We start from the raw sequence: 27091 nt of genomic DNA, 5'->3' as shown, positions 1-27091 counted from the left end.
GATGGCCTCGTTGCAAAACATTTTGGATTCGTCTGCCAAGTGCGTGCCGGCGTCCGGATCAGCTGTTGTTGTAGCAACAGAATTTGAGTGAACGGAAGCCCGTCCGTCGCCATGCGCGGCGAGCGCGACAGCCGAGCCATACCAATCCCATTCAAACGCTTTGACACGGCCGTCAATCTGACTTCACGTCTCCCCGAGGGAGGCCTTTTCCTGCGCGTCTGACCCGGGGCCTTGTTCTCCACGTGGTGGGGCATCTCTCGCCTCGTCTCCACCCCCGTGTGAGGTTAAGGGTCAGAGAGGGGATTCTAAAGAGGCGGAGTTCATAGAGGTGAGTCGAAACAAGTCGGCCTTCTTTCGGTGGTCCCGACTTTGTGCAGACGTGTCCTTTCGAAACGTCCTCGTCAGAGCGCGTTATGAAAAGCCATAGTTGTTGCTTTGTTTTCATAAACTAAAGGCTCTTTTTGCCCCATCGATTAACATGGCGTCAAATCTGGCCCGCCACCTGTAACCTGACGAGGCGAGACCAAAGTGATTTTCCAAACTGTCAACAGATGCCCGAGCCAAAAGCGCGACCACAAAATTGCCATTTGATCCCAGTTGTGGATTTTGGGACGCTTCCACCTCTAATCGAGCTCAATATAGAAAACACTGACATGGCTTTCCATAGGACGAGACGTTCAATCAGAGGTTGTGTGAAATGTCCACAGTTATTTGTTGAGATTTTTTCCATTTCCGACAAGCTCGTCTTTGTCTACTCGTGCTCGATTTTCATTCCAGGGATTCTCAAGTTTGATTGGCTTTGGTGGCGCTTGGCATGCGGCTGGCCGTGCCCCTCCAGACGTTTGGCGTGCTGTTCGCTAGATGCCGCTCATCCCAAAATACGCACAGCAGCCATGTTTGAATTACACGTTTCGCATTGTGGTTTGGGAGGACACTTGTAGACATGAGCTGGCACTGGAGTTTTTTTTTTTAATATTGGTTTTGTTTTTGGGTACGGCAACCTTGCCGTCGTGTTTTGCCCAGAACAGGTGTCTAATTAGAGAAGGCGAGGGCGGGGTACACGCCGGGGCCCCCGACCGGCGGCGGCCTCGGCGGCTTCTCAGGGCGTCACTGCGGTCCGTTGCGGTCCCGACCTCGGCTCGGCCCAAAATCAGACTACCGTAATTTTCGGACTATAAGTCGCACCGGAGTATAAGTCGCACCAGCAATAAAATGCCCAAAAAGGTGAAAAAAACCCATATATATGTATATAAATCGCTCCTGAGTATAAGTCGCCCCCCCACCCAAACTATGAAAAAAAAACCGCGACTTATAGTCCGAAAATTACGGTAATTGAACAAGTATAGCGTTTTCGGTTTGCTGCCGTGGCAACGGAACGTCACTCTCAGGTATATAAATATCACGCAAATTGCATCTTGAGGCCATACGCGTGACTCGCTGCATGTTACATCAAGAATATTTTTGACAAGGGCTGTAATGGGCCCGACTTTGAAGCGCACGCTCGTAAAAGCCACTTGGTGTACGGTCTCCGTCCAAAGGCGTTTCGTTCATCGTGTTGAGCCAGATGGGAGCCGGAGGGGGATGATTTCAAAGGGCGGAACGGAACGGTCCGCTTAAGTTTGGGACGCACTCAAATTTGGGTTTTATCTCAGACGGAAGTGCCGCCCGCAACAGCGCCAGCGCTTTACGTAGCCCAATTTTTTTTCCAGCTGCGTATTGAGCTGTAAAAAAAAAAAGTCAGGTGATGTTTGGTGTTACAAGGAGGAGAATATTGCGCGCGCCCAACTCGCACCTCCCTGCCACCGCCGCCGCCATCGTCACACGCCCTGAAAACGGGCGCATCTATGCTGAGAGCGGTCGCCGTGGCGATGGCGTCTCGCACTCACGTGTGGGGACCAGAGGTCAAGGTTCGCGGCTGTTGCCTGGCTGGGCTCAATGGCGCTCTGTGTGTCATCACGTCGGCTTCCCGTAATCAAAGGCTGGGGAAGGTTATGCGTAAGGGTGGGCGGGCGGGGGAGGGAGGGGGAGGGTTCTGTCTGGGAGTGGGGAAAAAAAAGTGCATGTACGTCTGCGGGAGGCAAGTCAGGTGCCTTCAGTGAAGTTGAACTGGAAGAATCCTACTGAACAATTTGACTCAAGGCATATGCAGGAGGCAATTCCCAAATTAGGTTTGTTAGGCCTTGGCGGAGGTCTGCGTTCTACCGAGGGCCAAAAAGGGCAAAAGCAAAAAAAAAAATGATAATAATAATAAAGGGCCCACCAGCTTTCTGCAGATGTTGAACAGTTCCGAAAATAAATAAACAGGCTGATTATTTCACGTCTGCAAAAAATTAGATCATTTGTTCGTCTTTGACGTTTGGAGTCAAACCAGAATGGGGTGATTTTTTTTTTTCCCCAACTTTAAACATTTTGGTCCAGAAGGAGACCTCACCCCCCCCGAAAAAAAAGTGGCCCGCTTGCGGCAGAGTAAAGTCCGGCGGAGGCAGGCAGCCATGTGTTCTGTGTCTGTTTACAGCGCTTTTATTAGGCGTCCTGCGGCAGGGGCAGCTTTGAAAGGCCGTCTTTATAGGAGCTTTCCTGTTTATGCTCAGGGGCGGAGGAGGGGGGGGGGGCACTCACCGTCGCCACGCTGAATATGTCTCGAGCGCAACTCATGTCGCCTGCGAGGGCTTTGCGGATTATTATTATTGTTATCGTTATTCTTGCCGCTGCGATTTGATCTGCAAAGAACAATCTGGGTCTTTGTGATGCAAGGCCCGGCCGGCCGGCCGGGGGCACAGAGGCCTCTCTGTCACCTCCGTGTTAGCGAGGCGTCGGTCAACAAGCGCACACAGACGCATTCAGACGCCGGGGACATGTTACGGGAAACAGACTTTTTAATGGCTTGTATACACATAGCTGGGGGCGGAGCTACGGCTTCTGTAATTTGACTGCGCTTCCTATTCGGTGGACGACTGCAATGGCACGGAGACTCCAAAATGAGAGCCCTGCTCATAAATGTCGGGACGCCTTTATCGAAGGAGCAGAGAGGAACTCACCCGAGCGCCCCTCTTGCCTGGCAGGCCCGGCTTCCCTGGAGGTCCTTGCAGTCCCTGCAAAGCGAAGGAAAAAAAAAAAAATCACTCAGTGTTGCCTTTTGACTGACGGCGGAACAAACGCAATCAACCATCACGTTAGCGAGGTCCGAGCTAATCCCATTGGCAGGTGAGGAGAGCCGAGGCGTATCCGCCGGTTAATTCCGAGCCGGCGTGGCAGGAAACAGCGCCTCATTTCCTGTGCCGCTGAACGCACCCGAGTGCCTTTATCGGGCCCGATGGTATTCTTTTAATCAAACGAGGAGGGGGCAGAATCAAACAAAACGACACCGAGATGAAAAAGAAGCCAAGTGAAAACAAAACTTGCAATCCGTGGCCCGGATGTCTCCTTTCCGCTTCCTGTCACTCTGATGGTTCTAATTGCACGCCAATTCTGACGCCAAAATGGCCGCAAATTTAAATACGATTGCTCATGCGAGGGCTCAGGGCGGAGAGTCGAGGCGCAATCCCATTTGTCCGCTTCGGTATTTAGGCTGCAAGTGACATGAGCCTTTTCGTTTGCATTGAGAAGCTAAACGGTGTTTACAGACCACCTCGACCCTCGACCCACCTTTGAAGGCGGGCCGTGTGACCTCCACTAGCCCCGCCCTGCCGGAGGAATCTGGTGCAAAGACGGCAAGGCGTCAGACCTGACACTTCACGCCCGCTGCAGAGAGCGAGACCAAAACGGCGGGAGTGGATTTCAAACCTGTGCGGAAACGGGGCGGGGCTACGTTCACATTCGTTAGATCGCTAGGGAGCTCGGGGCGAAGACCGTGTTGGTGACAAAAAACGTCATCATCAAAACAAATGAGCCTGCAAAAAATTCTTACCGCGGGGCCGGGTTCTCCTTTTAATCCCACGGATCCGGCGAGCAGGGAGAACTGCGTCGGTGTCACCTCCCAACTCTGGAAGCCGTCGGTGGCGGGTGACGTCACGAGGTTGTACGCAGGTGTGGTCGCGCGTGGGCTGACCGGTGCCTTGGCGGTTCTGGCCTGCTTGGTCGGCTTGAGCGCCTGTTTCGGGTTGGGCTTGGCGGTTTTAGCCCAGGTTTTGGACGTGGTGGCTTTGGAAGGCTTGGCTTTTGAGAGCACCGCTTTAGAGGGAAACACTTTGACAGAATTGAGTTTGGGTTTGGTGGCTTTGGATGGGACCACTTTGGGCTCGAGGGGGGGTTTCTTAGCTGCGGTGGGCTGCGGTTTCTTCAGAGCCGGAGCTTGAGCTGATAAAGTGGAGTCAAGTGTTGCCGTGGACGGATTTGGCTTTGTGGTAGCTGCGGCTTTCGTCTTTTGTTGAGAGCTGGGCTTCGGAGAAGTTGCTCCGGGGGTCGTCTGACTTGTCGTTTTAGGGGCAGGTGCTTTGGCCGGGGCCGGCGTGGTCCTGAGCGGAGCCGTGACGGTCGGGGTTACGGCCTGGGTCGGCGGAGGCGCGAGGCCGAGATGAGCCGTGACGGGCATGGCGGTTCTGGGCCAAGGCGTAGGAGTGGCTCCGGGGGCGGGCTTGGTCGTTTGGCCGGGATACCTGACGGCCGAGGCGGCGGCCGCGACGCTCCGGGCCAGGCTGCGCCCGGCCGCCTTCTTGGTTATCGGACCGCCGTGTTTGGGGGCGGCGGTGGACGCGTTGACGTGTCGCGGCAGGACGGGCAGCAAGGGCGCAAGATTGGGCCGGTAGGTGTCGGCTTCCCTGCACTGTTTCTTAATGTACTTGCAGTAGTTGTGCGCTGCCTGGGCGGTGGGGATCAGGTCAAACTGGCAGATGGCGCCTTCAAAGTGAGCCCAAGCTTGCTGGCTGGAGCGGCCCAGGAGGAAGGAGTCGTCGTGCTCCGGCGCCAGTCCCTCCTCGCCGCCCCAGCCAAAGTCCACGTGAACACTGTGCTCTCCGCAGGAGGCATAAAGAGTCACTTTGCGTCCTTTAATTCCCACCGCCAGCTGGTGCCACTGGCCGTCGTGGGGCTCGTAGGGCAGCGTCGCCGACGAGTTGGGTCCCGTGTGGAGGACGAGCCCGCCCGGTACCAGCTGCAGGCCCAGGAGAAGCTTCTTCTTCTCCGAGAGCAGGGTGAAGAGGAAAGCGCTGTTGACTCGGTGCGAGCGCACGCTCAGCACCAGCGCCGCGTCGCTCCAGAGCGCCGTGGGCCAGATGGAGCGCAGCGGACCCTCGATGTGCGCCAGTTGGTTGAGGATGATTCCGGATTTGAAGGGGATGACCCCAGCTGGGACGGAGCGAGATGGCTTGTCTCCCTTGAGCCCCAACTTCTGGAGGATGTCCACATCTGTGGGGACGATGGAAAAGACGCATGTCAGATGGGGAAAGCGAAACTAAACAGTGTCCTTTTAAGACAAATATATTTTGGGACGACAGAAGTAAACTTGTTGGTCAGCAGCAAACTGCTTGGGTCGTCTGGCACAACTCCGAGCCAAAGCAAATGACTAAGAGCAAAATATCTCGGTGGCGGATGGGTGGCCTTGGTTGGTGTTTTTTTTTTTCCTTTTTCCTTTTCTTTCATGCTTGTCCTGCAGTGATCCTGCACTAATGGACATTTTGGGAGGTGCCAGCTGTCCACAGCTTCCAATTTAAGCACTTAAGTAAACAACAAGTGTACAAGCGTGCATCCTTGATCCCTTTGGATGGATTTGGTGGACTATGACAAATCTACTATAGCACGGAATTTTTTTGATGACTTTTTAAAATACGCAGGTCCAAATTTCAGTGTAGTAGTAGTTTTTAGTAAGTTGAAATGTGTTTGAAGCATGTGGGAAGGGGTCTCGCTATTTCTGTTTTCGGGATTTTCAACTGTCATGGGTGGTTCTGGAAACATTTCCCTCGCAAAAAAAAAAAAAGCGGTTCACCGAGTGCTAGGTGGTCCCAAATCTATGAATAGTGCCCTTTTTGCTCGCCGCCAAATGCATTGAATTTTGCAGAGCGGTGGGCTGCAGGATGTTCTGCTCGGGTCTTTGTTTGGAGGCTTCGGGAGGTTAACAATCAACATCACCTTTCCCGCATTTCCCTCGGAGCTTCTCCTCAATTAAGCGTACGGAACACAAGGCGTCAATAAGGTTTCCAGACTTGCACTCAGCCGTGACTGTGTTCAATGTTTGGTCGCTGAGGGTCAACTGTGATGTCACCCACTCCCTCTCTTTGACCCGACCTGTGGTCATCGGGCCCCGTCTAATGGGGACGCACGGATGGGAGAAGAGAAAAAAAAAAAGTGGGAGAAGCTGGCTGGGATTGTTGACGAGATGCCAGAAATTAGAAACGCTCGAGCGTTGTGGATGTTTTACTTGCGTGGAAAGTTTAAAGCAAACTAATTAGGCTCCATGGAGGGTTATTATGCAATGATTGCAGAACCCACACAGTCAAACAAAACCGTCCTGACAGATTTGGTATTATTGAGTGCATTTGATGCACACATTTCCAACGTCTCGGTCTCGTGGACCACTTACAAAGTGTTTTGTTTTTTTTGCACTGCGAGTCTGAAGCAAGATTACGCCTCTCCTATTTATGGTTTTTCCACTTTCTATGGACAGCTTAGCAAAAGCAGCGAGGCTTTATAAAATAGACGGAGTGAGATTTAGTCGGGGTCTTACATATACCGATCCACATTTTCCTGTCTGTGTGGTCTCCCCTGTGGTGTAAGACAACTGCGCTTGGCAGCGAGACAGCGGTCGCATTACACGCAGTGTATCATAGACTTGTGTTGTTTTTATTCAACTACCGCATTTATTATGGCTGGGCCGCGCATTAGCCATATGGATTCATGTACGGTGTGCTGCGCAGATGTGACGACGTACGCCCACACGGAGGAGTCTAAGAATAAGACATGCACTTGATGGTTGCGAAGGCTGTGCTAAGCTAGGCTAAGTAGTTGACCATACATACAAACATAATAATGGGAGTAATGGTAGAAAATATGACCCTTGACCTTTACGATACCACGGGGCATTAGGAAGCAGTTGTTTTTGAGGGAGTGGTTTTACCGCTACTTTTATGCTAATTTGTGTCAGCTCATTTAAGGTGTTTAGCGTCGTATGTTAGCATAAAGTTAGCTTAGCTTTCTTTAGGGAGTCACAACCAACTTGAAGTATGAACCCTTTGGCCTTTGATTTGGAGTTCTCTTGGAGTGGCAACAAGCACAAAGGAATTCTTTCCAAAGTATATTTAAATATGTTGAAATGTGTTTAAAGTGATTAAAGTGTTCCAGTTAATGATAGACCGGGACAGCGACATGCTAAAGTTAGCAATGCATGTCTTATTTATGTTTGTCAATTCTAGCTTGGTGTCCTGGAATAATCTCTTAGAAGAGAAAAAAAAAACGTCATTCCTATTCAAGTAGCAAGTGAAATGATGTGCCCTCTGCCCCAATTCCCATTGCAATTTGCATTGTGCAACGACTTGAGCAGCTTTGGCGTTGCCGCAGAGGGGCCGAGCGGCTCTTACCTTCAGAGTGTACTTGTGTAAGTCCCAGGTAACAAGTACAGTAGAAAACGGTGCAGAGCAGTAGGGCTCTCCTGCGAGTGAGAGAAAAGAGAACATTTAGAGGGCTTGCATTTGCTTCAGTAGTAGTAGGAAAAAGAATTACAATGAAATGCCACATTTCAAGCAAAAACTTTGGAGGATCATCTATTTTAGCATGATGCTAACTGAAACGATTTCACACATTTCACACGTGTAAGTAGAGCGATGCCTTGGCTAAATATTTTAGGTGGCTGTCTGTTTCTTCTCCAGCTTAACTTGTTGAAATTTAACAGAAACTTTCCACTCTTTGCAACCCAATCGGCCATCCTCACAAAAAACAAAAACACACGTGGAGGATGAAAATTGGAAAAGGTAGTCGCTAGGTGGGCGCCCTGAGATTGCATCAGAGTGAGCAAACTCGGTGGGGGATGCAGATCTAGTGACGGGGCACAAAAACCAACGTTTGCCGCTAGGTCACACACACATTTGTGCGCATAAACACATACACACTGCAGGAGGAAATGCATATAGCAGCTGTGACTGGACGAGAAGAGGCAGACATGCGGGAAAGATGCAGAGCGTTTACATGCAAGATAATAATTAAAAAAAAAAAAGGCTTCAGAGTATATACAGCACATCAAAGTGTACATCCAGAACAGTATGTGCTTCCTGTAGCGGCTTTGGATGGCCAGCTGCTCGCACTCTCACGCTTATCAGCCTGAAACTGTTTCATCCATCACAACAAACTTGGGTATTTTCTTTCATTCCTCAAAAAAAAAAAGAGAAAGTGGGCGGGAGCAAACACTCATCCGTGGCCCGATTACAAATACACTGAAGGTGACTGCAAAAATAAACAAAAACCAGTTCAAACAACGACATAGCCGACGCTAGCTTTATGCTAACATACAATGGAAGACACCATCGGCACGACTAGTTGACAGCATTGTTAGCCTTTAAGCGTGGAAGAACTAATATTACTGCCGTACTGAGAGAGCTGTCACGGCGTGTCACAGGAGCAAAAGCACAACACCGGAGAGAATGAATTCTGATTTGACAGATGATTGATGGCCAGTCAATTGAGAATAAAAATGATAACATCCTCATCGTGTACGTAATCAGCAGCTCTGATTGCCGCTTCCTGTTTCGTTCTCTGCCTCCGCCGAGTGTTTTTGCCATTACTGTCCCATATTGGATAATATCCACGCCTCCAAAAGAACCACAACATGTCAGCGTGGGATCCGCTTCACCTCATTGTTATTCACTCAGAGCATTTCGCACACGCACACACACAGATGAGTGGAAAATTCCTAACGTGTCATTTTATCTCCGTACAACTTTGTAAAGGATTGAAAGAGGATGCAATTTGTCCAAGTGGAAGAGTCTGACTGAGACATCAGGTGATATTCACGGAGAGTTTGACATCACAGATAAAAGTGATGGGTGACAGCCGGCCTCGCACGCGGCACTGGCGGTGAAATTGTGCGGACGCTCAAAGTTGCACGGTAGGCGATTGTTTTCACTTGATCTTGTTAGGAGGAGTGCACAGAAGGAATTGCTTGCACGTTTTCCCCATTTAAAGACGGCGGGCGGCAGGGCAGGTGGTAACAGGCTGGACTCATTCAAGTCTTGTGCAAGTTACTTGCCATCTGTTGCCTTATTTAGGATAATTGTCAGTCGATTTTATGGCATTCAAAGTAAGCCAAGTGTTTTTTTTTTCTTTTGTCATTTTGTTTGCACATGCGCCTATTAATTTTGGTCTTCCCGAGAATTGTTTCTAATTTCAGATCAAGGGAGTTGCACAATGACAGCTTTTCCAATTTATTTTACTGGCACTGAGGTACAGAGCGTGAGTTCTTCTGCCACCCAAGGTGGTCGCATCCCCATGCTGACCTTGTGCCAGGTGTGCACCACATGGACAAGAGCAAAGTCATGCAAACAACAACAAAACAACTTACTTTGTGTCTAGATGAGAGGTTTTGCAATCTCTCCTTTGGGTGCCTAAATTCATTTGTATTCATTTGTCCTGGCAGTCAAAAACCTGATCCGTCAATCACAGCGTGACTCCTTGACAAGGGCGGGCATGAAGAAGACACACCGGTGGCCGGTCGCTCGCTGGCTGAGGCAGTCACGCGTCGCTACGGAAGCTCCGGGAAAGAAAACGCATGTTGACGAAAGGCCGACATACAATCAATCCGTGTGGACACAGAAGCTCCCCGCTGGCGTGCGTGTGGATATTCCCCAGTGTTTCATTCATTGAGGCTGCTCCGGATGGAAGGAAGGAGGGAGTGAGTGAGTGGCTGCCTGCCTGCCTGCCTGTCTGCCGGGGGTGGTGACGGAGTAAGGAGCCTTCCTCCCATGGCTTTCCCTTTTAAACGGGGGCTCCGTCCGCGCGGCTCCGGTCACCGTCGCGGTGTCGAGTTTCACGGCCAAGCGGCGGCGAGATGCAACTGCTCACCCTCGCCTGCCTCCACGGAGGGGAGGGGGGTCCACATCACGGGGGGTTGGAGGAAGGAGGCGAACCGCAAAAAGAAAATGGCTGGCTAAAAAGGTCCGTTTTAGCGTTTGCAACAGGCTGCCATTTGTGTCAACCATCTTTTTTGTGCAAGTGACAAATTGTTTGGTTCAAGCCAAAACTTTTTGGGGAACGACACGTTTGTGATTCGACAAAGGTTAGCAAGTGAGATGACAAACTAAAGTTAAAAGCATTTATTGCTCGGGTGTCAAACTCGAGGCCCGGGGGCCAGATCTGTCCCACCCATCGTCTTACATCACACACAACTAAACGGTCTACTTCATCTTTCTTGCTCAATTAATTTGGTCTTTTAACAGAAGGTCTGTACCAAATTTCCTGTTTTATTTTTAATCAGTTTTAAGCATTATTTTACCAAAGCCAAAAACTTAATGACTTTCTTGGTATTACTTTAATGATGAATCATTTTTAAAATAAAATTAGAATGCAATTCAGTCAAAATGAAGGGGAAAACTGGGCAATTTCTTCCATGCGGTGATGTTATCTTAAGAAGCGATACGATTCATGCGTTCAACAAACTCAACATTGAGAGCTGCTCCAACAGGTCCAAGTGGAGGTGAGTCATTTTGAGGCCACGGCGGGGTCGAGCGGCCCGAATGGACGCGAGTCATTAGCGTCCCCTTGACGAGCCCCGCCCCTACCCAAGCACGCTTGACCTTGTGTTTGGTACGGCCGATGGGCCGGGATGACTCTGCCCCCCCCCTTTGGTCCAAATGACAAAGTCGGCGCACTCGCTGCCACCCCTTAAAGCTGCTTAATGACGGGGGTTGGCACCAAGTCTGAAAGCTGCCTTTATCCCCCCCCCCCGCGCTCCCGAAATAGGCGCCCAGATCAAACGCTCCCCGTAGGGAAGGGGTCATTACTGGAGCGTGGGGCGGACACAGGCCGATGGCTAGCAGGCCACGCCCCCGCAGCAAATTGCAGACTAGGCCCGGCCGGGACGACACAAGTGTGCTCTTTTATGAGGGGCCGGCAGGGACTTAATTCACCATTACCTCTCATGCACAAGTCCTGAAATGCTTTCACAAACACACACACACGACTGAAAGCTTTTCACACGCTACTGAATGGCTTTCATACACACTGCGGATTGTTTTGCTTTCACACAACAGAATCGCTCTCAGGAAAACTAGCAGAGAGAATTTTGATGTGAGCATTTTCACTCGTGCGCATTTCAGTTATGCATGTAAGAGGGTTACGCTAAATCACGGCCAGGATCGGACCGCTCGGAGAACAATGTGGAGCATTTTTCGAAACGGCCAACGCAGCGTGAGCGAGGCGAGACGGGCGTTCTGACTTTGGGCGCCGCCGTGTTTCTCAGGGTTTATATTTATCTGGGTGTCACATAAGTAGCGCGTTTCAAATTGCTGCCAGAAGACGAAGGGGGAAATTGTGGCAGATTTTGAGGCCATTACAGGCAATTTAATCACCTTTAAAAGGGCGGCAGTAGGTTGTGGGTCGGGTCCTGGGAAAGGATCCAGATTCGGATCGTTGGCCTTAACAACTATCTTGCCTGTGCTGTAAAAGTCTAATTTAAAAGCCGAGTATCAGCACTGAAACGGGCCACTTGATTACAAATCTTGCAACCTAAAGTGCAGGATTCCTCGGCCGGTCTCCAGCTTCCCCGCGAGCTGGAAATATGGCCAGGCGGGTGGAACTTTCAGACGCGGGTCCGAGCCAAATTTCTCGGCGGGAGAGGTTGGCTGGGATTAGCTGCGGAGCGTTGACGTAAAACAAGCTGCCGTCACAGGACAAATAAACAGACGGTAAAAGACAGTCACGCTCAGTGCGCCGAGGCGGAGGCGGGCACACAAGAAGAGCCTTCATGGAAGAGCAGGAATGAGCCGCCCGTGCGACCTGCCTGGTTCTTTCTCTTGCTAGGTTTGTATGCTAAATCCTCGCCCCCTCCCCCCTCCTTCTTTGGAGCCCTGTCATTCTTCCACCACAAGCATTTCCAGTGCTGACACACCATGCGGAGGCCAAAGCCACCCAGCGGCAGTGGCACAACCATAATGACTATGTTGACTTCTCGTAATAATACCGAGATGAGCGCTTTTAGGGTTGGGCCTCTGAAATTCTGACAAGGCTGAAGTGAAACAAGTTGCACTTGTGTTGTTACATTTGCAAAACTTTTGCTCTTTCTTGACGAAATTCCACTTTGTCGTTGGAGCCAATGGCAACGACTAACTCACTCATGCCATATCATTTCTGATGGGAATTGCCATTTCAACTTGAAAATGTTTTAGCAAAGCGGGGCCAGGCGGACACATTTTTGGCTGGCATTGAAGAGCACTGACAAATGACCAAGTTGGCAGCATCTAAAAGGTCAAAGACACGCGGAAGTTTGTCCGCCCGCACCTGTACGGCTCTACGGACAGGAGATGTACTGTCCGACATGGCCGGCCCGGGTGTGCACGCGCATGTCAGCGTACACAAGTATGTATGTGTGTGGGAGGGAGAGCGAGAGAGAGACGGGCCGCTTGGAACGCTGTGAAATTCCACCTTGGCGACTCCTCCCAAAACCAGAGAACGCTAATTTCATCAAATCGCGCCTAAAACATGTAATTCGCTCCATGACTAAATATGAATTATCGACCAAAAGGCACCATGTGAGTCTTCTTGTTCACATCCAAACCTATTGGTGCAAATCTTCATCAAGCATGGATTGGACTGCTAACTTGTTTCAGTACATAAACTTTACGAGTTGCCGTGCAGCGCCGCTCCTGACCGGCGGACTCTCTGAGAGAAAGCCGGGCCTGAAAAATCAGATTCCAGCGATGCCTTGTGTAAAAGGACTTCATTATGCTCCCAGAATATAGACTAGACAAATATTTGCCTTGGTCATTATGATGCCGTATCCACTCCCCCCGTGGACCCGAGTTCCTACACCAGGCTCAGTGTTCCGCCTTCACTCGGCGGAAAGAGAGGATGCCCGAGCCCTCGGGGGAATCCGAGCGAGCGCGTCCGTCCACTTTATCGCCGCCTCGAAAAGGGCGATTTACGACAATAGCGGCGGGGCGTTGGCACGGGACGATCCGCCCTGCGTCTCTCCGGGGTCGCCGTGCTCGGGACGTAATTCCAGAGTGGTCAGGAAGTGCGGCTCCCTCAGACCCCCGCATGCATCCCTCCAAACAGATGGTCTTTCATTCGGATGTCTCATATGCTGCCCTCACTCCCACCTTCCTCTCCGCACACAACGATCCCACATTCCGCCAATTGCGAGTGAGACACTTTTTTCCCCCTTTCATGAGGAGCGCTTTGTATATGTCTTTAACCTCCCCCCCAAAGCCCCCGGTAAAGGTATACGGTTCCAGATTTTGTTAGAGTGGCGACTTCTCCAAAATACAAGCCGTCATTTGGTGGCTTTTTTTTTTTTTAAATTGACTAGCAAGCAGACATTTGCACTCAAATTCACTTAACAGTTGCGCAACTAGTGACAAATTCTTCCAAAGAGGCTCCAAGCTCTTTATTGCCCGGTGTTGCAGGTCTGCCGCTGCCGGGAATGACTTTCAGATGGTCCCGATAGCGGCGACGACCCAATGCAGGAAATTGGAAGAATTTCCCCTTCGACGGGAGTCGTGGGGCAAAATGATATCCTTCTGCGACACCAGCTTGGACGGGCGCAGCTCGGACAATCTTCGGCCCTCCGACCCGACCGCCTCCATCGCACGAGAAGAAAAGCGGATCCTCGCCGTTAAGACTAAGAACACAGCGCTCGGCTACGAAAGCCCTCAGGACTGCACAATAAACATTTCATTTCCTCTGGCGAGCGATAGGAAGGCCTCTGTGACGTTTAAAACGGAGCCGAAGGAGCGACGGAAGAAAGCCCGTCATTCAGCGCTCTGTCTTCAAAAAGGCATTCGCAAAAAAAAGAAAAAAAGCCTTCTGGGTTTGAAGACCGCTGAGAAGAAAGTGGGACACATTTGCGGGAGCCGATGAACAATAAATAATACTGAGAGAGAATTTTGTGGAACAAGTAGAAAGCAAGTCGCAGTCTCGGAGTCGTCGCATGTTAGTTTATTTGGAACACATGCTAATTGCTGGAGATGAAAAAACTTTTACTCTGAAGGTGTTTCAAGTCACAATTTGCCAAATGGGTAAATATTTTGCATTGTGGCGCAACAGAGACAAAAGCAATTTGGAGCGTACGTCATTGTGAGAAATTTTCATAATTGGCCGGCTGTAAAAAAAAAAAAAAAAAACTCGCCGAGTGTTTTTACGACTCGATAAGTGTCGGAATCTGGAAAGCATCATTTGTGGAACTCGTTAAATGTGGTGCAAAGTCAAGTGGCACACCATCACGTTCCATCACATCATTTTCAAACGCATCCCGCTTTGACTGCACATCATTTCTACAATTCCGCCAACTCGCGACACGTGATAAGATTATTTTTTACGACTCCAGCGGTAAGCCCAATAAAACCGGTTGGTGCTTTATCGATCACATCACTCGCTCTTTATTATTTTTCTCATTTTTTCCTAATCGCTAATGTCTGCGTTCATTTAGGGAGTTTCCATGAATGCTTACAGTGAAGTCGCACTCGTATAAATGTTTGGCTTACCGAGGCGGCTCGTGGTGCACGTTCAGATAAAAGGTGCGTAAATCCTTCGGGGATTTTTCCACAGGTAAAAAAAAAAAAAGAAGATATTTTAATTGGAAAAGCAGGCACAGGCAAGATGTCGCTTTCCATGACAGTGTTCCATTTGTTGCCAATTAAAAGGATTCGTGTGGCGGAGGTCTGTTCTATAACGAGTCGCGCAAACTTGACCTTGGGGTGCACCGCTGGGTTTTTGGACTATTAGCTAAATTTAATGCATTTAGTTTATTCATCATTAATTGAGGTCAAAAGCAGAAACGGCCGCCTTCCATCCATGCTAATGTCTGTTAGCACGTCTATAGCATTTCACACATTAGCATTAGGCAGGTAGAGGTGGATACGGTTTGCTTGAACGTTTTGCCGTTTAGCTACACAATGTTTAGTCCTCTTTAAAAGTCCATTTAACTTCACCTAGGGGTGACAAATAGCTTGAAGCGAGCACGCTGGGCCTCTTCTTTGTTTGAGCTCTTTGTGACTTCCTCAAAGCGATGCTACACAAAAGTGTCCCTTTAGCTGCGTTGAATGCGGCCTCTATGCACCCGTGTTATTTCTGCGGAGCTGGGAATGGTCAAGAACGTCTATTTCGGTGCCATTTCCAGTGGCGGTCAACAAGCAGAGCGCAGAATAACATTTTGAGCTCCTTGCATGTTGGAGTAAACCACCTCGTTCAGCGTTACATCACAAAAGCTGAATTCATGCTAAGCTGCTCTCTTGGCGCTTGTGCTCATCGCTCTATTTTCAAGCGCAATCTCCCTCTCACACGTCATCCCTCATTGAAAGCCATTTTGTCTGGCCTGCTTCAAGCGCTCCCTTCCCGCCTGCTCATTTATTACTTTGTGCCTATCCATCTCTCTCTCTCTCTCTCTCTCTCTCTCTCTATATCCCCCTGACTCCGCTGTCAGGTAAATGAAGGCCCTGCGAGGCCAATGCGGCGAGCGCGGCCGCTGCGTTGTGTCACCGCAGCTTGAAATGCACAAAAAAATGAAGTGAGCACTCCGATGGAAACTAAGAAAACAAAACAAAGTTGTGAAGAGCGCATTCTTGGGAATGTCTCAGCTTTATGTTTTGAACCACCCACATTTGGTCAAGATCCAAGCAAGTCGAGCTGATTTTTCTCTTCTATTTAAATTTTGCTGATGTGCTCCAAAATGATCCTTCCTGTTCCGTTTACAGCAATTTTAGGAGGGCCTTCCTTCACATCCCTGCTCCAGGAGGTCGTCAACCTTTTTTGCGCCATTACGTGTCAGAAACCGGCCTTTATAACAAATATAAAAATAAAACTCACCTTTATGTTGAATTAGAGGAAGCTTGTTTCTCAGAAATCTTCACCAATAGTAAAAGGTTTCTTCCCCTTAGCCATTAAGAACGATGGCGCACTCACCTTTGTTGATGTGGTTGTGGTGACCTTCAGTAATTGCTTCTGTTCTTCTTGTCCACGTTTTTTTTCTTTCAAAAAATTCCAAAGGTTGGTCTTTTAATGCAGGATGCTTGGTCTCCATGGGCCGAAGCGGTTTTGAAGGCTTCATTGCATCGTTAGCTAGCCTGTCGCCGCCACATATTAGGCAGAGTGGGCTGAACGTGTCAGTCACCTGTGTTGTCGATAAATTCATATTTTAAGTAGGACTCTAGAATGTCATTTTAAACGCAGCTTACCTTTACTTAGAAGTCGTAGCCTCTTCTTCTTGGGCTTTTTTCCCTTTCCGAAGAAGCTTTCCAAACATCTGTTTCTCGCTCATTTTTGCTAGTTTCGCGGGCTCGACCGGGGTGACGTCACATGACCGGGACGAGCGTCAAGCGACACAGATGCACCGACGGATGTAATTAGGAGAGAATCGCCAAATTGGTCTATTTTTCAAAATAAATTCGTACTCATTTTTGCTAGCTTTACGGGCTCGACTGGGGGAACATGTCACGTGACAGGGTCGAGCGTCTTCACCTGAATGAATTGATCGTCGATAAAAAAAAAAAAAAAATTTTTCTGTGCGGCTTGGCGGCCCGGTACCAAGTGACACACGGACCGGTCCGCGGCCCGGTGGTTGGGGACCGCTGTTCTAGCCAAAGGGGACCAGTCTGCTACAAATGTCAAAATGAATATGATTGTGCTTCAGGAGGTAAACATGCGCCCTCTGGTGGACATGTGCTGCACATGCAGGGTGCAGCCCTCACAGCAGACAGACAGACACCAAAGCCTTTTGATGATCAAACGCAAATTATTAGAAAAACACCATAAAGTTGCGGGCCGCCCTCCCTGCACAAGGCTTTAAAGTGGTTTGTATTTCCATGTGAACGCAAACTACAACTGGCGAGCCTCGATGACACAGAGAACTATCGAGGGACAACATGAAAATTAGTAGCTCCTGACGGGCGTCCTATATTTTTCTCTCGGCATATACAACAACTAGCTCCGTATATCTGCAGTATATGTGTGTGTTACGCAAAAAGCCGCGCTTAGTAATCGCCAGCTGTGTATTTTCGGTGCCAGCAGCCGCACAAAGACGAGCGAGGCCTTGTGGCCGAGAGCGCGGCGCTGGTCCCGCTAAAGGCGACCTTAATGACAGGCTCGTCTAAAGCTGGAGTCTGAAGAGCAAGCCTCCGGACGCTCTTGTTTATCTGCGCCTGCCTGGATCTCCTCAATGGACATTTCAAAGGCCAAAAAGGGGCAACTGGATCGTTTGTTTGTTTGTTTGTGGCTTGGTAGGAAGCCGCAATGTACAAATGACTGTACGCAAAGTAGAATTTTCAGGTGAGAGAATTCAAATAATTGAATTAATTCATTCAAATAATTTGAATAATTTTCATTTAAATAATCTAGATCATTTCACTAAACACAATATTCCGAGGGCTCTTAAAACATCAAATTGCTTGACAAAATGTTTGGCAAAAATGGGTTGATTATCAAATTGATGACATTGTCAATAATTGAATGGAAAGTCAAAGTCGCTTTGAATGAGGCCTTTTAATCCAAAAGCTCATTAATATCGTCGTTGGAGTGACACCTCGCTATACGCGCTCGCTGAACGCGCTCGCTGAACTTCCTGCAGGAATCCAAACAGGTCGCAAGGAGACACACGCACTTTTGAGAATGAGAACAGCGGACCTGTGTGAGGGCCAGGAGCTCGGCCCCACCAAGGGGGACTTACTGAGGCCCCCGTTAGGCTGGCGCGTCCATCAAAAGGCTTCATTTAAGCGCCACATGAAAGTGCGGCCTTTTCACGCCTTCCTCCGGCCAAAGTCACGCTGTTGACTCGCTCGTCTGTTTACGAGGCGAAAAGCGCCTTCTGTGCCGCGCCGCCATCGATGGACGCCATTAAGTCCTCGCCCCGTGTCATGGAAAGAAAATCGGGGTTGCACGTCGGCAAAAAGGAAGAACCCTTGAAAAGAGAAACATGCCTCTGAACTGGACAGCTGCAAAAGTGCCCGCTCATGCAAATATTTCGAGTGGCACTTACATAACAGCTTCGGGAGGTCAGAGAGCAGCGTTGTGGACACGCACACGCTTGCGAAAGGAGGGGAGAGGAAGCCCGGAGCGCTCGCAGGACACGCCAAAGCATTCACAGCGCTAACTTGGAAGCTAACTTGCATGTTTTGGGGACGGGAGAGCAAAAGCCACGCAGGCACGCACCAGCCTCACAATGAACCGAGCGAGCCACCTGGCTCCCTTGATGCTCTTCCGAGATGTAATTAAAAGATGCACACATGGTCTGTCTGGATTTGTTTTTGTTTTACTCTTGCTTTAGAAGAGTAAGTCTGTCTTCAAATGTCAACCACAGAAGACATGCGAGCAGACAAGTGGGCCGATTGAAAGCACACAGTGACGGCCACATCAAACAGCCACAGCTCACGTCAATCTTAAAAAGCTTGCAGGACCGTTTGGGAAAAAGGTCATCTATGTGCAAGTTCGCTGATTTCCTCTCAAGCACCAGTGGGGTTCTGAAAAAGAAACGTCTGCAAGGGGCTGTTTGTGTTTAGAAAATACACATCATGGCTTTTTAAATCTAGCGTAAAATTTCTATCAAGCCGAATAGAGCCTCCATTTTGGCGTGAAGATATAATTTTCCGCGTCCACAGAGATCCCGTTATAAAGACTAGATTGCAGGATCGCTCGTGCCAAGGTCAGCACCATAAATCCGCCACCGGAGCGCCCCCGTTGGATATCTACCGCAACCGCGCCCCTCCGTACATGATCAGGTGCTAGTTTGATGGTTTGATGGAGGGATGCGTTTTTGTAATAACTGTCATTACACGGCAAAGGCCGCTCGATAAACACACACGCAGGCGCTGGCTATTGTGTGTCATTGTCACATATTTCTTTTTGGTAGACCACCTGGTCATGTGACACTCCAGAGTAACAATGGTTGTGCAAATTGCTTCCAATATGGGGGCCGATCCCTTCCAGTAAGTGGATGTTTGGAGAAGTTAGGGGGTGAAAATAGATGCCTGAATTTTACGGCTGTACATCAAGTTGTTGGGACGATGATACTGATTATTTTTTGTAGTACGAAACCACCACTGTCAACACACACACACACACACACACGTGCTAGTGTTAAGTTATTCTATCAAACGTCTGCTAGCTTAGTGCTAACGCATACTGTGAAAACCATAAAAACGTGCACTGTAGATTGTCGTCCAGAGTTGGAGTCTAACCCTGCTCTCTCGTGTCATTTCCCGAACGCGTGCATCTGTCTGACTTCCTGTCAATGCTGGCACATGCTAATATTTTTTGCATTGGCCTGCGGGGCAGGGACGATGGACCCCGATGAGATGGTTAGCAGATGTCTCCATCATGCGAGAGTTAAAAAGTAGACGCTGCGTAGCCGCAGCGGGGACGAGTCTTTAATAATAACATGAGAGGGTGCCCCGTTACGGCTTTGATCAATCGGTCCGGTCCGCCTGCTGAGGGGACGGGTGGAGTCTGCTGGACCTTGGAAGGACCAGAAACTGGACAGAGCTTTATGCCACACTCAACAAACAGTGTGTCCCATTCATCTATGCGCCTCTACTCTGTTCAAAGGTTCTAAGTTGTGGTCAAAAGATGTTCTGCAAGTTAAAGAAGAAATTATTGGGATAGGTGCAGCACCACATGTCACCAGCAGAGGTCGCAATGATAGGTTTTGGATTTGATAGAAGGCATTTCATTTAGCCGGCGCGAGTATTCGCCCTAAGTAGTAAGACTTCGGGGTGAAGGGAACGTGAAAGAAAATATCCGTTGAAATTATTCTAAGCGCAAAAAACCTTCTCCCAGAATCATGTTGGGTCACTTGGAGTCGTTTGCGCGCAATGGGAGAGGGTGTGGGTGGAGTCAAAGGTTTAGTTCAGCCCCTCACCCCTCCTCATTGGGGAAGCCAGGGGAAGTGATTCATGCTTTTTCCAGTAGGTGGCGATAAATCCAAACGCTGCCTCTGGCTTTGAACAAGAAAACGACCACCCCTGTCTTCGAATAGGTCCTCAGTGGGCTTTTAAATAGTACACGCAACGACGTAACATCCATCTTGTTCCGTGGAAGCAGCTAACACTTCAATAATGTCTGGCAGAGGAAAGGGCGGTAAGGGTTTGGGCAAAGGTGGCGCCAAGCGTCACCGTAAAGTCCTTCGTGACAACATCCAGGGTATCACCAAGCCCGCCATTCGCCGCCTTGCTCGGCGCGGTGGAGTCAAGCGTATCTCCGGACTCATCTATGAGGAAACTCGTGGTGTGCTTAAGGTCTTCCTGGAGAATGTCATTCGTGACGCCGTGACCTACACGGAGCACGCCAAGAGGAAGACCGTCACCGCCATGGATGTGGTCTACGCCCTCAAAAGGCAGGGGCGCACTCTGTACGGCTTCGGCGGCTAAATTGACCAATTGAACCACGCTTGCGCTAACAAAACGGTCCTTTTAAGGGCCACTCAAATATTCTACAAGGGATGCTCATTCCATGTTACAATTTTCTTTACGCCTTCCGCCTCAGTTGGGGATGCTTGATCCATAATGTGCTTACAATGAAACTTCTTCATGCCTACTTTTTGCTTTGACGCAAGGCCAACAATATTTTTAATTTGCTATTAACAAGTCTGATTGCTGTAATAAACAAGATCAATAATTGTGCTACAGTTACCAACAGATGGTGAAGTTTCGCATCTTTTCCCCGCCGTGAGAGTAGGTGCTATCTAATGACAAGTTTTTTTGCATTGTCTTCTAATTTATTTTTAACGTCATTTTAATCGTGGCCTTGACCTTTCAAACAAAGGATTTGACCAAATGATTGTGTATAGCCCCCATTGATTTACACAAAGCCCCTTACTGTGACGTAAGGTCCAGATTCTTTCGGCCAATCAGAAACTGGCGCTAGCACAGAGTAATTTCCATTTCAGTTTCTATAAAGACTCTAGTTGCGACACTGTCCAGCCCACCAGTCCATTGCCGTCTCTAGAAGATCAGCATGCCTGACCCCGCGAAGTCTGCGCCCAAGAAGGGCTCCAAAAAAGCCGTCACCAAGTCCGCCGCCAAGCCTGGCAAGAGGAGGAGGAAGGGAAGAAAGGAAAGCTATGCCATCTACGTGTACAAGGTCCTGAAGCAGGTCCACCCCGATACCGGCATCTCTTCCAAGGCCATGAGCATCATGAACTCGTTCGTCAACGACATTTTCGAGCGCATCGCCTCCGAGGCCTCCCGCCTGGCGCACTACAACAAGCGCTCTACCATCACGTCCAGGGAGATTCAGACCGCCGTGCGCCTACTGCTCCCCGGTGAGCTGGCTAAGCACGCAGTATCCGAGGGTACCAAGGCTGTCACTAAATACACCAGCTCCAAGTAAACGCGAGGTCGCAAAGCCCCAAACCAACGGTTCTTTTAAGAGCCACCTACTTCTCTCCAAAGAGTTTTCCTCCATGTATGCTCATGAATTAGGATTTCTTACATGTAGCAAAGTAACTGAGACTCTGACATCAGCATTGTTGAATTAGGTGATGGTGTGAGAATAAAATTTAATTGTCCAGGATGCGCCTAACATTATTTTGCCCATAGTCCCGAAATAGCAAATAATCTGTTTGAGCAGTGCCAATATTTTCCTCAATGGAACATCTGATCAATTTCAGGTGAACACTAAATCACTTGAAACAGCTTTCTTAAACGGGAAAAACACTCCATCTGCCTTCAAAATAACTCGTAGCTGACCAAAAAATACATGTAAGAGTACAAGACGCGTTCAGTTATTGAAAGCAAAAGCAACATTTTAATTAGGGTCTACCAACAAAGAGATTAATCTCTACGTGAACATCAACTAACCAACATTTCTCTCTGTAAATGAACCATCTATGGTCATAGTAATGCATTAAAATCAAGGGAAACAGTATTCACAAAAGAAATGGGAATGGAGACATAACTAATAGTTATCACGTAATCAGCCACAAATATAAAAAGTTTTCTTTTTAACCAAATGGAAACAGATATGCACATCTAGCACTCAGCAATGTTATGATGGCCAAGCCCATTGCGCTACTCGAGTCCATTCTAGCAATAGGTGTTTTTTTTATTCTTTGCTCTTAAATATGTGAATGAGTAAATACGAATATGATGAAAACTTGAAATATTGTTTTCACGCAAAATGTTTTTGAAGCACTCACAATGAGCAGTGCATGAGAAACTTTGGTGTGTTTGCTGCCATCACAAAAACGTTGTCTTGCTCTGAAATGATCGTCGCAATATGCCCGTTTGGCATTTGGATGCATAGACAAAAGTCTTTTGTCACCTGTAATGCACACTTGAATGCTCTGTGAGCAATTTTCGGTCTTTTAGACGTTTAACAAGTGAGGAAAATCATCCAGCCTCGTCTCTCGCGCCAACCAAGACATGCCGTTTGGAGGCTCTGCAAAGAAATCGGAGCAAGTCAGCCAGCTGCAAACCACTTCAATGTGGAGATATACTTCTTTTCTATCACTTAGAATCAAATTGGGTGTTCTGAAACATATTTAGTGCGATTTTTCGGGGTTTAAAGAGCGGCCAGAAAACACAAGTCAACGCGCTTTGACCGCAAACGCGCTGCTTGACTCTCCACGGTTCTCATGGTTGAGTCTCTACGGTTCTCATGTGGCGCTTAAGTACTGCCTCTCCCCCTGCATGGCTCATTGTCAGTTTATCTGGTTTGAATAGAAATGGCAGAAGTCCCACCAGCTCCAGCCGCCCCGGCGGCGAAAAGCGCCGCTAAGAAAAAGGCTCCTTCTAAGCCTAAATCGCCCGGACCGAGCGCCAGTGAGCTCATCCTCGAAGCCGTGTCAGCGTCGAAAGAGCGCAATGGCGTCTCTCTGGCCGGACTCAAGAAGTACATGCTCGCTAAAGGCTACGACGTGGAGAAGAACAAGTCTCGCCTGAAGACTGTCATCAAGGGGATGGTGGCAAAGGGAACTTTGGACCAGACCAAGGGCACCGGCGCTTCCGGCTCCTTCAAGATGAGCAAGAAGGTAGATATCAAAACAACAAAAGCGTCCGCTAAGCCAAAGAAGACTCCCGTCAAAGCCAAGAAAGTCCCGGTGAAGAAGCCCGCGCCAAGCAAGAAGCCTAAAGCCACTGCAGCGAAGGCTGCTGTCAAGAAGGCAACTAAAAAGTCCGCGTCGCCTAAGAAGACCAAGAAGCCCGTCAAGAGCGCCAAGAAACCGGCTGCGTCGCCCAAAAAAGCCCCTGCGGCCAAGAAGGCTGTCGCCGCTAAGAAGTCTCCTGCCAAGAAGGCCGCTAAGCCCAGAACGGTCAAGAAGACTGCCGCTAAGAAGAAGTGAATCAGCTCTGCGTCACACAAAAGGCTCTTTTAAGAGCCACCACATTTTCAATAATGAGTCAAAACGTTCCTCTTTTCAAGCGCTACAACATGAAAACAATTGACAATTGAATGGGCTTCATTATACATTTACTACGTTAGGTTTAACTTATTACTCTTACCCTGATCAAATGGCATTAAATTGATGCAGGAAGTCACTTCAATCAAGTTTGCTTTTTTCATTATTTTATGTTTACTGGTTTTCTTATCTTGTATCATTTGTAAATACTTTATTGTAAGTACTTTGTAAGTGCTTAATAAAAACATCTTTTATAAACTTTTGGGAATGACTGAATGAACATTACATTTATGACACTGTCACAACGCCAGCTCATAACGACAGCTTTTAAAATAAAATATTTTCATTTCACTTCATCATGGGATATTCTAAAACGTTCACGAGATTTGGTCGAAATATTCCAAAACAACGAATGGGAATCCTTCCAATTGTTTCGGGCGCCGTTGGTCAGTCGTACTCTGTGCTGATTGGTTCAATTCAAATATATGTCGTCCAATGGTCAAGTAGCTTTTGGAGGCGACACTTCTCAAACGTACCAATCAGCGCTGTCTCGCCTGGATAAAACCCGCAGCTCGCAACGATTTCCTCATTCTCTCTTTTAGAGGACATTCTCTAACAATGGCAAGAACGAAGCAGACAGCTCGTAAGTCCACCGGAGGTAAGGCTCCTAGGAAGCAGCTGGCCACTAAGGCAGCCCGTAAAAGTGCCCCTGCCACCGGCGGTGTCAAGAAACCTCATCGCTACAGGCCCGGTACCGTGGCCCTTCGCGAAATCCGCCGCTACCAGAAATCGACCGAGCTGCTGATCCGCAAACTGCCCTTCCAGCGCCTGGTTAGGGAGATCGCCCAGGACTTCAAGACCGACCTGCGTTTCCAAAGCTCAGCTGTCATGGCTTTGCAGGAGTCTAGCGAGGCTTATCTGGTGGGCCTCTTTGAGGACACCAACTTGTGCGCCATTCATGCTAAGCGGGTAACCATCATGCCCAAAGACATCCAGCTCGCCCGCCGCATCCGAGGCGAGAGAGCATAAGCTTCAACAAGACAACCACAACGGCTCTTTTAAGAGCCACCACATCAGCAACTGAAAGTGTCATTCCATTATTAAGTCAGATGAAATAATTCGAAAATATTGCTTAATTCCCTTGCAATGCTTTTGGTTAACATAAGTGATCTAGAACATTACATTCATGTCATTAAAACCCAAGTTTGATTCAGAGTGGTACCTCTATTGAATAAAATATAAATAAGTTTGAAAAGTAATTATTTTATTCGTGTTATAATTGCAGGGTGGGGAGATTACTTGCATCAATATCAAAATTCACCTTCTGAAAGTAAGCAAATACTGATTACGCTGTATTAGTATCATTAAAAAGTTTCAACCCGTTATTCAAATATTTGTTCAATAAAACAGACATGAGAAAAGCAGCAGTAGTAGTAAAATATGTATGACTTGGAGAAAAGTTACAAGCAAATGGCACAGATTACTGAATTGAATGACCATTATAATGCACAAGACAGCAGGAAATAGGATGCCGATCCAACCGATCGGTAGTTTTATTAAATGAGTAAATGGATTGATTTAAATTTTCAAGTTGACCATGTAAGAAATATTTGGCTCAATCAGGCGGACCCCGTCGAAACACAAACTGACAAGCCAACTCAAAAGAGAGCGCGGCAAGTGCAGCTCTTTGCTGATTGGCCAACCATTTCCTCGCAGCCGGTTGGCCAATCACTGAGCAGCAGCTCTGTGTATAAGTAGCCCTCAGCACCGCACATCGAGTACTTCTTCCTCAGCTCGACTAACGCTTATATCACAATGTCAGGACGTGGCAAAACCGGCGGTAAGGCCAGGGCTAAGGCCAAGACACGCTCTTCCCGTGCCGGGCTTCAGTTCCCGGTGGGTCGTGTCCATAGACTCCTCCGCAAGGGAAACTATGCTCAGCGCGTCGGTGCCGGCGCTCCCGTCTACCTGGCGGCAGTGCTTGAGTACTTGACTGCTGAAATTCTGGAGTTGGCTGGCAACGCTGCTCGCGACAACAAGAAGACCAGAATTATTCCCCGCCACTTGCAGCTCGCCGTCCGCAACGACGAGGAGCTCAACAAACTGCTCGGCGGCGTCACTATTGCTCAGGGCGGAGTGTTGCCTAACATCCAGGCTGTGCTCCTGCCCAAGAAGACTGAGAAGGCCGGCAAAGCCAAGTAAATTCAGCGTCTTCCAGACCCCCAAAACGGCTCTTTTAAGAGCCAACCACTTCAAACTTTGAGAGTCTTATTCCATCAATTGAAACTAACTACATTGTGTTAGAAGCAGCTAGTATGAACCACAAAAGTACATGTGTCACAAGAAATTCGTGTTATTAAAAAGCCCATGCTAAATCCATTAATTTCTAATGCGACACAATTTAGTAATAGTATGTCAAATATATGAGACCCTTCCCCAATAAATGCAGTCGCATGGTCGACTGAAAGTGCACTTCATTACACTTTATTACAACATAATTTTACTACAGTTATTAGGTGTACTGCCATCTACATTTTACCACTACACATTGATAATCTGAGATTATATTATAAAATTGTTAATTATAAAATCTATCTATCCATCTATGATGAAGTTACGTTAAAATAAGACCACGTTCGTATTTTTGCCACTAAAAAAAGAAAGTTGACTCATGTTGAGGGCTGTGACGTTGCTCGGCAAATGGATTAAGTCCTCTTTTAGGTCCGCGGTCTTGCAATAAGAATGCCCGCTCGTCCGGGAGCATCAGTCCACTGAAATACACGGTCTACGAAATTTAGTCTGATAAAAAAATAAAAAACAGAAATGTCTGGCCGCGGAAAAGGGGGTAAAGGGCTCGGTAAGGGAGGCGCAAAGCGTCACCGCAAGGTTCTGCGTGACAACATCCAGGGCATTACAAAGCCCGCTATCCGCCGTCTAGCGCGCCGTGGTGGAGTAAAGCGCATCTCTGGTTTGATTTACGAAGAGACCCGTGGTGTGCTTAAAGTATTTTTGGAGAACGTCATCCGCGACGCTGTTACCTACACCGAACACGCCAAGAGGAAGACAGTCACCGCAATGGACGTGGTTTACGCCCTCAAGAGGCAGGGCCGCACTCTCTACGGCTTTGGCGGCTAAAATCATAATCCTCCACAAACAAAAAGGTCCTTTTAAGGGCCACACACTTCTACCAAAACGAGTATGCATTCCTTCCTACACAAATATTCATGATTGTAATTTGTTCACAAACGGAATTGGTTAGAAATTATGATTCTATATCGCATTTAAGTGACACGAAGTAGAAATATTGCTCGTACATACCCTGAAAATGGAATCCAAACAGGTAGGCTTTTATTTTTGCTCCTCCTGTTGCCAAGTCAACCGATGAAAACCCTTTAAAGAGTTACAATTACATTAATGACAGACAAGACCCCGATTCAACACATTACATATTTTAAATGACTGTAGTTAGTACACAAAGCAAAACCAAACCTGTCTATTAAAATTTCAATAGTAACAACAAGCACCCAAAGGGACTTAAGCATTTTATTGTCTCATCTGTTTTTGATTCCAATGAATTAGAATCCTAATCACATTTTATCACGGTGATATTTACCCAAATTGTGATTAACT

General features: G+C 48.2%; 5 protein-coding genes across 5 annotated transcripts in view; 4 read left to right on the top strand and 1 right to left on the bottom strand.

Moving 5' to 3' along the window:
- The window catches only part of LOC119131048 (collagen alpha-1(XXVII) chain B-like), a 30270-nt gene extending 20310 nt beyond the window's left edge, over window positions 1-9960 (bottom strand). Inside the window, exons 1-4 of the mRNA XM_037265121.1 lie at window positions 9482-9960; window positions 7509-7579; window positions 3908-5343; window positions 3039-3092 (exon numbers count right to left, since the gene is read on the bottom strand). Coding sequence (XP_037121016.1) covers window positions 3039-3092; window positions 3908-5343; window positions 7509-7579; window positions 9482-9534 — 1614 coding nt within the window. The 5' untranslated portion in view covers window positions 9535-9960. The remainder of the gene's footprint in view (window positions 1-3038; window positions 3093-3907; window positions 5344-7508; window positions 7580-9481) is intronic.
- Window positions 9961-20139: 10179 nt separating this feature from the next.
- LOC119131673 (nucleolar protein dao-5-like) lies at window positions 20140-26666 on the top strand. Its single transcript, XM_037266305.1, is given in 5 exon segments — window positions 20140-20486; window positions 21067-21382; window positions 22785-23374; window positions 24005-24408; window positions 26260-26666. Coding segments are annotated over 5 exon segments (1956 nt in total). The 5' UTR covers window positions 20140-20177; the 3' UTR covers window positions 26597-26666.
- LOC119131104 (histone H2B-like) lies at window positions 20485-21578 on the top strand. Its single transcript, XM_037265255.1, has one exon. It carries the CDS (start codon window positions 21076-21078, stop codon window positions 21448-21450), a length of 375 nt encoding a protein of 124 aa, XP_037121150.1. The 5' UTR covers window positions 20485-21075; the 3' UTR covers window positions 21451-21578.
- Window positions 22747-23519, top strand: LOC119131095 (histone H1-like). The gene has a single exon (XM_037265245.1). The coding sequence runs from the start codon at window positions 22787-22789 to the stop codon at window positions 23402-23404; it is 618 nt and encodes a 205-aa protein (XP_037121140.1). The 5' UTR covers window positions 22747-22786; the 3' UTR covers window positions 23405-23519.
- Window positions 25259-25757, top strand: LOC119131107 (histone H2A-like). The gene has a single exon (XM_037265257.1). The coding sequence runs from the start codon at window positions 25277-25279 to the stop codon at window positions 25661-25663; it is 387 nt and encodes a 128-aa protein (XP_037121152.1). The 5' UTR covers window positions 25259-25276; the 3' UTR covers window positions 25664-25757.
- Window positions 26667-27091: the final 425 nt, after the last annotated feature.

The sequence above is a fragment of the Syngnathus acus genome, chromosome 12, assembly GCF_901709675.1.
Source record: "Syngnathus acus chromosome 12, fSynAcu1.2, whole genome shotgun sequence".
NCBI lineage: Eukaryota > Metazoa > Chordata > Actinopteri > Syngnathiformes > Syngnathidae > Syngnathus > Syngnathus acus.
Note: the sequence above shows the minus strand (reverse complement) of the source record. Positions and strands in the feature narration are given on the sequence as shown.

Coding starts and splice junctions, on each gene's coding strand:
- LOC119131104 (XM_037265255.1), top strand. CDS start 21,076: ATGCCTGACCCCGCGAAGTCTGCGCCCAAGAAGGGCTCCAAAAAAGCC.
- LOC119131095 (XM_037265245.1), top strand. CDS start 22,787: ATGGCAGAAGTCCCACCAGCTCCAGCCGCCCCGGCGGCGAAAAGCGCC.
- LOC119131107 (XM_037265257.1), top strand. CDS start 25,277: ATGTCAGGACGTGGCAAAACCGGCGGTAAGGCCAGGGCTAAGGCCAAG.